At 44.9% G+C, this 12,237-nt stretch overlaps 1 protein-coding gene across 5 annotated transcripts in view; it reads left to right on the top strand.

The window, feature by feature from the left end:
- The window catches only part of Ocrl (OCRL inositol polyphosphate-5-phosphatase), a 66,697-nt gene extending 61,850 nt beyond the window's left edge, over positions 1 to 4,847 (top strand). For all 5 annotated transcript variants that reach the window (XM_076561582.1, XM_042269379.2, XM_015988554.3 and 2 more), the window contains 4 exons: positions 112 to 196; positions 905 to 1,032; positions 2,124 to 2,235; positions 2,442 to 4,847. In XM_076561582.1, the coding sequence (XP_076417697.1) occupies positions 112 to 196; positions 905 to 1,032; positions 2,124 to 2,235; positions 2,442 to 2,566 (450 nt within the window). In that variant the 3' untranslated portion in view covers positions 2,567 to 4,847. The remainder of the gene's footprint in view (positions 1 to 111; positions 197 to 904; positions 1,033 to 2,123; positions 2,236 to 2,441) is intronic.
- Positions 4,848 to 12,237: the final 7,390 nt, after the last annotated feature.

Below are 12,237 nucleotides of genomic sequence, written 5' to 3'. Positions count from 1 at the left end.
ATGCATGCACCACCCCTCACCTTCTGCTGCGCTCGCAGTTTCTGGGCAAGCTTCATAACTTAAGTGGATGGCTAGCTTGCCTTGTTCCCTTCATTCTGATTTCTTTGGTAGGAGGACCTGTTCCAAACCCCTGGAATGCAGGAGGAGTTACAGCAGATCATTGATTGTCTGGATACCAGCATTCCTGAGACAATCCGTATCCTTTCTGCTCAAGGCTTGGGAAGCTGGACAGATACGTGGCCAAAGTCTTTTCCCACCTGCATTTGATGTTTGTGTTTCTACAATGATTTTTGTCATCATCTTATTATAAGATAGTCACTCACTATCCAGTTATTTTCTCAAAACCTTTCAGGAATTTTTAGTCTCTCTTTGTGTGGGACTAAGAGGAATCAAGGGGTGGGTAAGAACAGCTTCGAGTGAGCATGGGACATAGGCTCCATAGCATGAGTACTGCCATCCTTCATTGCTGCTAACCTTCCCACCCACATGCTATGACAAGGGCAGGAAGAAGAATGAGAAAAACACTGGCAAGTAGTGTATACCCCATCCAGTGGACCCTATCATTGTGCAGGGTGTGCTCCCTGAGTCTTTAGGTTACTGAAGGGACTCCAAAGGGACTTTGGCCAATTCTGGACCTACTTGGCTGCAGAGTACCTGGACCATTCATTATCAAGCCCCAGTCAGGAGCAGTGTGTCCTGAGAGAGAGAGGGGGAGAGAGAGAGAGAGAGAGAGAGAGAGAGAGAGAGAGAGAGAGAGAGAGAGAGAGAGAGAGAGAGAGAGAGAGAGAGAGAAAGAGAGAGAGAGAGAGAGAACCATCCCTAGAGAGGCTTGAGGAAGGGAGCCAGTCAGATGTGTGTGTGGCTTTTCGCGGGGTCCCTCTGCCCTTGACTCGAGGTGACACAGCTGGCAGTAACCACTCTGTGGCTGAAGCACTGCTCATTTTCCTGGAAGCCCTGCCCGAGCCCGTCATCTGTTACGAGCTGTACCAGCGATGTCTTGACTCTGCTCACGATCCTCGGATCTGCAGACAGGTGAGAGTCTTGCTGCTCTGAGGATATGGCCCGTGCAGGTTCTCCCAGAGAGAAATCATCAGTTTTACAAAGCTACATGATAGAATGGGCCTGGGTCTGTCATTCATCACAGAACAGCATTGTTCAAAGTTGTGACCCTCGAGCCAGGCGTGGTGGCACACGCCTTTAATCCCAGCACTTGGGAGGCAGAGGCAGGTGGGTCTCTATGAGTTCAAGGCCAGCCTCGTCTACAAATTGAGTTCCAGGAAAGCCAGGGCTATATAAAGAAACCCTGTCATGGAAAAAAGTTATGACTGTGGGAGCCAGTGAGATTGCCTGTTATTTTCTGTTCTATTGGAGTGTTTTCTAGCTGATCTATTTCTGTTAACAGAAAATTTAGTGGGGTGGTTACTTGAACCCTTGTGGTATTTGGCAAAGCTAATTGAATGTACAGTTCTAGCTGTCATTACCAGGAAAAGTGGGTAGCAGTTGGGAGCCTTTCTTCTTCTCCTTCTTCTCCTTCTTCTCCTCCTTCTCCTTCTCCTTCTCCTTCTTCTCCTTCTTCTCCTTCTTCTCCTCCTTCTCCTCCTCCTCCTCCTCCTCCTCCTCCTTCTTCTTCTTCTTCTTCTTCTTCTCTTTCCTTCTCCTCTTTCCTTCTTTCCTTCTTTCCTTCTTGGTATGTTTTTAATCTTGAGAAGAATTTGGTCTACAGTGGCTGAGACTAGCTATGAATCACATTAGTGAGTGTTGGTAGGAGGTACCCATCATTGCCAAGTAATTGTAGAGAAAAACGCTTAAGTTGACAGATGCCTTTGCTGTTGGGGGAAAAGGAAAAAAAGAACAGATGAACACTTACCTTCTGGTGAGGCACTGTGGGAACATGATTCTAAGGTGAGTAGATGGCCTGGTCATTGAATAGAGAGAAACCAAACCAGCCTCACTTCAGAGTTATAATTCAGTAGGTAATATACTGGTCATGAGTAAGTAATAGAGTATAGTGACAGACAAATGGGGCCTATAAGAGTTAGATTACAAAATGTTCTTATGGTAGCTATGAATTCGTATTCCCTTTAAGCTATTTACCTCACTCCACACTCCTCTTTAATAAACAGGTAATTTCCCAGCTTCCAAGATGCCATAGAAATGTTTTCCGCTACTTGATGGCATTCCTGCGTGAACTCTTAAAATTCTCTGACTACAACAATGTCAGCGCCAACATGATCGGTAAGGGTGCTTCACAAGAAAGTCTGTGTGGGGTGTTTGCTCGGAATAATCTGTATGCATCGTGCATAATGTATACCTATTTGATATTCGGGAACATGGGAGTCACCTCCCTCCTGCTGTTCTTGTTGCCTGCACCCCGAACCTTGAGGTTTTGCTAAGGTCATGTCTGACAATGGGTTTCCCCTCTTCTTTCTCCTGCCCTCCAGCTACTCTTTTCACTAGCCTTCTCCTAAGGCCTCCACCAAACCTCATGGCAAGACAGACTCCAAGTGACCGCCAGCGTGCCATCCAGTTCCTTCTGGGCTTCCTGCTCGGGAGTGAGGAAGACTAAGGCTTTTCCTCGCTGAGATCCTAGAGGAGGAACATCTTGGGCTCCAAGTATTTCAGAATGATTTGAAAAGTCCTGACACGAAAAGGGTCTACTGCAGGATCTTAAGTTCTGTTAATATTACAAAGGGAAGAGTTTCTTAATCCCTCCTCACCATATCCTCCTACACAGCAAAATCCTTTTAGACATATATTGCAAAGCCAAAGTTACCATGTTTTGGTGTTTTGTGTTTACTCTTTGTAAAGCAAAGAGGTCTGTATTTACACTCCTTTACCTAGGGCTGTGTTTTCTGGCCTGCTTCCCAGTCAATCATGATTATCTGTAATACCCTAGGCCTGGATTGTGAGGCACTCCCACTCTAGGCCTACAAGCACTACTTGCTGTAACTCAGACTTGTCTGGAGTCCTTTGGATCATGCACTTTGGAGCCACCCTCACCCCATGTCACTACTTCACACTCCTCCTCCATCCATCCTGTCACTTTGAAGGAAGCCTGGATGAGGCTAGTGACTCCATGGGTAGCCTCATCAGCGAGGCTCACTGTCTACATGTTCCATGCATTTGTGCATTTCTACTACAATGTCTGTGTCACTGTAACGTTGGCCTTCTTGTGGATCCGCACTGGGTGGAGCCCAATTCCCTTGTCTCAGATCATATTAGCTTACATAATTTTATGACTGTAGAGATGGCATCCCACTGATGGGAGAAAATCACAATAGCCAGGAAAGCACTGTGAGTATTCCGGGAGGGAAAATGTCCATGCTTGGCAGTCCTGCCTCCTACTTCCCTTTACCTGTTCGTATCCACACTTGACATGAGGAGTAATCCTGGATGTTAGGGAACCCATCTCCCACTAGAAACACGCTTCCAGAATAATGTTTGCATCACAGTCTAAAAAGGAGTCTGTGCACCTCAAGTGAGGCCCCTGGATCTTTCCCCCTCCCCTAGACCAAATATTGAGGGGAACCCTCAGAACCCTTTCTCCTATCTTCTGAATTATCAGGGGGAGACATTGCCCTCTCTCAGCAGGGCTGACTCTGGGCTCCATATCTGGCTCCTTCTAGTAAAGAATTTAAAGACTGCCCTTGCCTCCTAGTTACTCTATCTAGTGCTGTGTAAGAGAGACTGGTCAGTGGTACCAGCCACACACATTACCTCTCCCACCTTCAACGACTCTGAGGTTTTCATTTCATTCAAGCCTTGTGGGACCGACAGACTTCCTAAAACTAGCCTGTTGGTTGACAAGCAAACCACCTGACTGCAGACTGCCTGGTGAAATTGACTTGCTTGGTTGTCTTTCAGTGAAACCAACCCAAGTTGTCTCTTGGTTAAGTTACACCAAATTAACATGGGGTGTAAGGAACTTGTATAAGGCTCCGGTACTGATTCCATGACTCTTGTAGCATCCACGAGAGGGCCAGGGAAACACCCACCATCAAATGGTTTTCCAGTTCCCTCGTCTCCTCAAAATTGAGTTCTTTGGAGAACAAAAGGTATGTATCCTGCAATAGACCGCTTAAGCCCTTACCCAAATGAGAGTTGGGAAATCGGAGTCAGAGTGTTGGTGCCAGCTCACTGAAGATCTGACTGGTCAACAGTTAGTTAGTGGAAGACTGAGAGGGAAGAGTCTTGTCACACCTATTAGGCCGGAAAGTACCACCAAAAAAGCAGATGATAGGGGCTAGGGCAAGGTGGTCCACAGGGAAATGACTCTCCTGTGCCCATTTTATAATATCTTGCCAACCTTGGGTGTTTGGGTGACCAAGAATATGGTTAGTAGAGGCTCTGTGAGGCATGCATGTAGTGTCCTTCCTTCATCAGGCCAAAGCACCAACTTGCTTCACTGCCTCAACCTTTTGTCCAGCTTGGCCTGGGATGTATATAGGGTTGAGGGTTTTAGACAATCTCCAGGTAGGGGATACAAAGTAGATCAGATGGAAGAAACCTGCTTCCCTAGCCTGCCTATTCAGCACGCCAACCTCTAATCCCTAATTCCTCCAAGGTACTGTTTCATACTTCTTCTTAGTTAAGGATTTCAGATCCAGCTGGTAGGGAAGGACTCAGCACCTAGTGTCTTAGGGAAGAAATGATTCCCATCTGTTGGCTGATAGTGCATTGGTTTCCCTTCTACTCTTTTCTGATTCTTAACCGGAAATTCTTTGTTATATTTCACAAAAATGTCTTGGTCACTAAGCAAAGCTGCTAGTGGGATTCTGTATTTTGTGTCATCTTTTTTATTATAATTTATTGCAATTTTTCTGAATAAATATATGTTGTGTGAAAAATCATTGTGATCTTAGAAAGAACTGATGTGGGGAGACTTATGTCACCTGGTCTCACTTGGTTTTTTTTGGTAGTCCCCATCAACTATACCTGTACCTGTCACCACCCAGCTTACATAGAAATGCCATTTTCAATTTTTGCACTGGGTCTGTAACTCCATTTTAGTGTGCTTAGTTACCGTGCACAAAGCCTTGGGTTTGGTCCTTGGCACCAGGACCACAAAAGTGTGTTTTCCTGGGCTGGTGAGATGATTCCACGGGTAAAGTTTCTTGCCATCAAGCCTGATGCCCTGAGTTCAGTTCCAGAACCCACATGGTAGGAGGGAACTGACTCCTGAATATGTCCTCTGACCTCTACACATGTGTTGTGGTGTGGTCACATAAATGAATAAAATTGCGGCTGGAGAGATGTCTCAACAGTTAAGAGCACTGCATTAACTGCTCTTCCAGTGGACCCAGATTTGGTTCCCAGCACCCACATCTGGCAGCTCACAACTGCTATAACACCATCTCCAGGGGATCTAACGGCCTCTGCAGGCACCTGCACACATATGGTGTGTGTACACATACACACAAATAAAACAATAAAAATAAATATTTTTAATGAAAAAATTAAAAAGATGTATTTTCTCTAAGAGATGAGAAGCCATGTATTTTCAGAGACTGATAAAGGAGTCATGTACTTTTGGGGATCAGCAAAGATCCTTATTTTGACCATGAAAATTCAGGCAACAGTTAGTTCATCTATTCCATTACACACCCCACCCCACCTCCTGGGATGGGATGTGCAGTGGAATCCCACTATATTGCTGAGGCTGGTCTTGAACTTCTAGACTCACTCAACCCTCCTGATCCAACCTCCTTTGTAGCTAGGGCTCTAGTCACAAACCATCTTGCCTGGTTGAATGTTGATCCTTAGTCCTATAAATGTCACATCCATGATCCACCAGCTCCAGACATATGACAAGTCCTAACATAAACATTTCAGAGGAGCCCAGTTGCCCTTGCTCTCAGCCTAGCTGGATTAGATGTGACTCCCAAAGAGCCTGTCTTCACATAATCCATTTTATAACTTCTGAAAACCAGTTTATTACTTGGGGTAATGAGGTGCATACATTTACCAAGACTTTGGGGAGGCTCTGGTATGAGCTCTCTGGCACTTGGAGGGGATGCTTGTCAGTTGAACAGGACACCAATGTTCCCTGGCCCATCTACAACATGAATTTGTAGCTTTTGATTTCATTACCCTTGAGACTAAAGAAGCTTCAGCTGGAGGTTTCTTCTCAGCCGGGGCCTTTTTCCAGTTCCCTCCCTCTGTGAGGCTGCCAGATGCATGTGCTGACTCAGTGTTGTTAGGAATCATTGTGGGGATTTTCTAGCTCCACCCAAAGGCTTGGCAGAAGAAGGCGTTTCCTCCTGTGAATGGCGACTGACACCCAGCAGTTTCTGTGTAGCAGGGGGCAATGTGGCATGGCAGGCGCCAGAGCCGCCCCTACCTGAAGTTAGGGAGAAACCGAAGGGGCACCTTCCCTGCTGCTCTTGGCTTCTAGGGGCCCCATTAGAGCCTTTCTGTTGCAAGGCAACTTGAACAGGCTCTTGGTGTGGCTTAATAATCCATAGCCACATGGTGTAACTATAAAACCACAAAATGTTCAGGCGAGAGCCTTAGTAAACGAGCTAATCCATGGTCATTGCTCCAATAGGGAGTTTTAGGGGGGACAGTGATTGACCTGTCATGTAGTATGATGGGAAGGAAAGGCTTAAGCTTCACAGTTTGACATGGGTCACTGAGCACTACATAACCGTAGCCTGTACTCCACGCTTAACATTTAACCACACTTGTCTTGAGTCTGCTGTTCAGTCCAGTTTCTGCCACTTCTTTATTGTGAGTAACTTTGGACTAGTTACCCTGTAGTTTTCTTGCCTGTAAAATGAAACAAGTATAATATTGGTCTTATGTGGTATAATTACATCACTTCCTTGTTAAAAAAAAAAAATCCTGAAGCATTACCCAGTAGATTTAGAATCTTGTCCCAACTTTCTCCTGGCCTTCGAGGTCTGGCATTGTTAAATGGACAGTAAATTAATATGTGCCAGCAATTGTACCTGGCACAAAGAAGCTGCTATATGGATTCCCCACTCCCAGCTTTCTGTTTCTATCAAACTGACTGCACCTAAGGCTTTAGATTTAATGCTAATAACCTTGTTCACCAGGCGAGAACCAGCTTGGACTCAGTCTATCCAACTCTCCATCATCATCTGACTGTGAGACATGCCACCACACCACACCTAAGCTTCTGTATTTCAGACCTTATCTGTAACTTATTTTCATATTATTATTATTATTATTATTATTAGTGTGTGTGTGTGTGTGTGTGTGTGTGTGTGTGTCTGTGTGTGTGTGTCTGTGTGTGTAGGCCAGGGAATAACTTTCAGGATTCGGTTCTCTCCTTATACTGGGATTCAGGGATTGAATTCAGGTTATCAGGCTTGTGTGACAAGGTCTTGTCACTCACTGGCCCATCTGGGTGGCCCTCAGAAACCTTTTGGAAAGTGGAATTGGGATATAACTTAACACCAAATATAGTGGTATACATCTGTAAACCCAGCGTTTGCTTGGGAGGCCAAACCAATTTCAAAGCCAGCCTGGGTTATATGCTGAGATCAAGGTTAGTCTTAGCTAATTAACAAGACCCTGTCTTGACTGATTGGAGTTGGTTGTTTGTTTTTTCATTTATTTCTCTCTCTGTGTGTGTGTGTGTGTGTGTGTGTGTGTGTGTGTGTGTGTGTGCGCGCGCGCACTCATGTACAGGTAGTTACAGGAATGTAAAGGTGCCCACAGGAGCAGAAGATGGCATTGGATCCCCTGGAACTGGAGCTGTGGTTACAGGTAGCTGTGAGTTACTTGATGTGAGTGCTGAGAACAGAGCTCAGATCCTCCTCAGGACAGTATGGGCTTTTAACACTGAGCCATCTCCTTAGCCACACCTGCTCAAATTAAACAACCACCAAAAAAGAAGGAATAACAAGCACACCCATGTGAAACATCTGGCTGCTCTTCAACTTTGGGAGCCACACTGGCTGCTCTCCCCTTTCCTCCAAGCCAGCTTCTCGCTTTTTTTAAGGAGCTTTGCCGTATCCTGGGTGCCCAACTTCCACCTCTCTCTGCTTTGTGAGTAAACACCTTGTTTTGGCCTTTGTTACCCGGGCCACCTCCAACTCCTTACCTGAACTGATTCTTAGCCCACAGTGCTACTTTCTGTCTCCTCGGTCCTGGGGAAACTATTTCCATCCCTCCGGCCCGCTTAGTAAAGAAAAGGAGTTTGCCTGCTCCTAAATCATGATTTGAAGCCATGGTTCTGGACTGTTTCCTTCCTCATCTGCAATTGAGGTGAGTGGTTCTTAATCCTGGCCTTCACTGTAGTCATCTACAGCTACGGTTCTCAAACTGTGGTCCCCAAGGACAGCAGCATCAGCAACACCTGGAAGCTGCTCTAATGGCTGCAGCATGTAAAAATTATCACTGCCATGGCCCCACTTAAGACTCTTCAGGGAGATTTCCGTCTTAGGTCTTAGGCATAAAAATACCTTTAGAGCTTCCTAGGACATTGGTCCTCACACTACAGAGAGTCACCTGAGGACTTAAGAACTACCAGGAAGACTTACTCAACTCCAAATTTCAGAATAGGTCTAGGGGTGGATATCTTGTTCCATGTTCTGTTACTATGACAGAATACTTTAGGCTGGGTAATTTAGATGAGATCAGGAATATTCAGGGCGGTATGGCCGCAGACAAGACTAGCAATTTAAGAGACATAGATATTTATTTTGACTGACAACTGTGGAGGTTGGAAGATCCCAGGAGCATGGCACTGGTATGTGCTTGGCTTCTGGTGTGGGCCTCCTGGTTCTTCAACTCTTAGCAGGAAATAGAAGGGCAGGAGGAGACATTTAGAAGTGAGAAAGAAGGACTGAACTCAACTCGAGGTAACCCATTCCAACAAGAAACACATTGATATCGATTAGTAAGGGCTCTGTCCTTACGAGCCCAACCCCTCCCATTAAGTCCTATCTTCTGACACTGCAATGACTGGGGACTGAGCCCCAACATGAATTTTTCTGAAGACAAGTATATTTAAAGCCTAGCAAGGGAAATTGCAAGCATTTGTATTTCTGACACGTTCTCAGTTGTTCTAGTTTCATTTCTGTTGCTATGATAAAATATCCTGACAAAAACCAACTTAAGGGAAAAAGGTTTATTTTTAAGAGAGAAATGGTTTATTTTAGCCTACAATTCTAGCTTACAGCCCATCACTAACAGGAAAGTCACAATGGTAGGAGCCTAAAACAGTCCCATTACATCCATAGTCAAGATCAGAGAGAATTAGATGCATTCATGCTTGCTTGTGCTCAGCTTTATTTCTCTACTTTTATACAGTTTCAGCCCCCCTGCCTAATAAATGGCACTGCCCACAGTGGACTAGGTCTTCCCACATCAATTAATTAAGACACTCACCTAAGACATGTTCAGAGTCCCCCCCCCCAATGTATACAAACCCTCATTGAACCCCTCTTTCTAAGTGATTCTAGGTTGTGTGAGGTTGACAATTAAAGCTAGCCATCACACCAGGTAAGGCTGAGGCTGATGGACCAGACACCACACTGGTTGCCTGCTGACCTCCACAATACAATTATCATTACCTAGTTCCCAGTTGCCCTGTCTACCTCACCCCCTGCCATCATTCCTGACAATGGGGATGTCTACATTAATAACACTTGTTTCAGAGCCTCTGAAACCTTCACCTCCGCCCTCTTTTGATACAAGGTGTCACTACATAGCCCAGACTAGTCTCAAAGCCAGCAGCAATCCTCCCACCTTGGCCTTCTAGTACTGGGATTGTAGATGTGTTGCACCAGGTCTGACTCGCCTTGTGCAGCCATCTACCCCATGCATAGGCTTCCTATAGACCAACTGGTGTTCCATTCTGTGGAACTAGATCTTCTAATGAGTCATTTATGCTTCCTCACGCTCATTAAGCTTCTTCTCCAGGACTGATCTTTTCTTAACAGTTCTACTCTGCCTGTCCATTACTGCCTTTCATGGTATCTTATTATTTGCCATGGCCATAAATACCACTACAATGATCCCAATTCTAAATGTCTGTTTCCAGCTCATCTCTCTTTTTCTGCCCAATGTGTCAAATTAGTCGGCCGATATCTACCTTTGAAAAACCCATAGGCATCACAAGCTTCACATGCACAAAATGAACTTTCACCCCAAATGCATATATTCCCACCCAATCTCAATCCTCTGTCAGTTTCCCTCAAGTCTAAGTGTGCTAATGCAACCCATCCAATGGCTTAGGCTAAACGTCTAGGTTAACTAGGTTAAAAAGTTCCTCTCTCTCCTTCCAACTCCACCTCAGTGTTGGTACCACACATTCATCTTTCTCATAACCTCTACTGCCAACACACTATCCAGGCCACCATAATCCCTTGACATGGCCTATTGTCCCCCGTCTTCTACCTGATCCACATCTTTCTGTGTTGCCCTTCAGTCCATCCTATAGCGGGCAGCATGACTTAAGACCACCACTCTTCTGAACTCCTAATTCATGAAAATGACACAGTGGGTCAGATCTCAGAAAAAAAAGAAAACTTAAATTTTCCCAAGGCCTACCAAGCCTTGAATTTGATGGGTGCTAAGTCTTTGTGTACTCAAGAATCACCTGGAGACAGGGTTCAAAAGCAGGTCTGCAGGCCTTACTCTCAGAATTCTGCTTCGGTAAGACTGAGGTATAGTAATCCACACTCTACATCATTAGTTCTCAACATGTGGGTTGTGACCCCTTTGAGGTTGCATATCAGATATCCTATATATCAGATATTTACATTGTAATTCATAAAAGTATCAAAATTACCGTTTTGAAGTAGCAATGAAAGGATTTTATGGTTGGGGGGGTCACCACAACATGAGGAACTGTATTTAAGGGTCATGACATTAGGAGGTTTGATGTATTAGTCAGGTTCTCTAGAGTCACAGAAATTATGGAATGAGTCTGTGGGGGGGGTTATTGGAATGATTTACAGGCTTAAGTCCAACAATGTCTAGCTGTGAACGGGAAGTCCAAGAATCTAGTAGTTGCTCAGTCCCACGATGAGATTGGATGTCTCCGCTGGTCTTCTGTAGATGCTGGAATCCCAGAGAGGTAGGCTCCAATTCCAGTGAAGGAATGCATGTGCTGACAAGGTGAAGAAGGCAGGCAGGTGAAGAACGAACCTTCCTTCTTCCATTGTCCTTATGTAGGCTTCCAGCAGAAGGTGTGACCCAGATTAAAGGTGTGCCTTCCAGCTTCAAGGTCTGGATTAAAGTCTGTTTCATCCAGCCTCAAGATCCCAATCAAAGGCATGTTGCCTCAAGATTCAGATCACAAGTATGCCCTCCATTTCTGGATTATAGTTCATTCTAGATATAGTCAACTGGACAACCAAGAATAGCCATTACAGGTGAAAACCACTGCCCTAAAGTATCCAAGAGCATTTGATGCAGGATTATTTGACCAATACTTCGAAGAATTCTGCCCTGAAGTATCTTATTCATCTACCAATAACCCTTATCCATTACTGCTAACATACTCTGACACTGTTCTTTACCTCTCTCAGTGAGCTGAGACTTCTTTCCCAACTCAAGCCTTTATACATGGTGTAGAGTAATTCCCTCTTTGCCTCACATTTCAGAATGCCGCAGATCCCAGCTTGCTGTGCCTAACACTAGCATTTTGTCCCATTTCTCACCTCCCAATTCTTGGCTTTCTTTCATGGCATTATAACTGACTACCCCTGTGTCCATCACATGTGGCTCCATGAGCCTCTTATCCCCATCCAGCTGACCTTTTACATGTTCCACTAAGGACTAAAGAGATAGGAAATGTTATTGCCTTTTCCTTTAAGCTCCAACATGAGTTCAAAACCCAGATCTGCCATTCATATATATCTTTTTTTCCTTAGTCAAAAGTTAATTGATTCTCTCTCTTTCTCTGTCTCTCTGTCTCTGTCTCTCTGTCTCTGTCTCTGTCTCTCTCTCTCTCTCTCTCTCTCTCTCCATTTTCCTCAGCTTCATTGAGATACAATTGGCAGGTCAATTTTTCTGTATATTTAGTTCATTTTATGTTGCTATAACCAACTACCTGAGGCTGGGCACTTATCTACAGAAGAGGTTCTTAAGCTCAGTGTTTGGATATCTCAGGCCTGGTGCTGGGATGTGCTCAGCTCTAGTGAGGGACTTCTGGCTACATCACAACATAGTGGGTTACATCATGTAAGGAGCACTGCAATAGAAGAGATCACACACATGGAGGAAGCAAGAGTTTCGGGGGGCCAGCTCTTCTCTTTT

This window comes from Peromyscus maniculatus, chromosome X, assembly GCF_049852395.1.
Source record: "Peromyscus maniculatus bairdii isolate BWxNUB_F1_BW_parent chromosome X, HU_Pman_BW_mat_3.1, whole genome shotgun sequence".
In the NCBI taxonomy this organism is placed as follows: domain Eukaryota; kingdom Metazoa; phylum Chordata; class Mammalia; order Rodentia; family Cricetidae; genus Peromyscus; species Peromyscus maniculatus.
The sequence above is the reverse complement of the archived record's forward strand: the minus strand, read 5'-3'. Positions and strand labels throughout refer to the sequence as shown.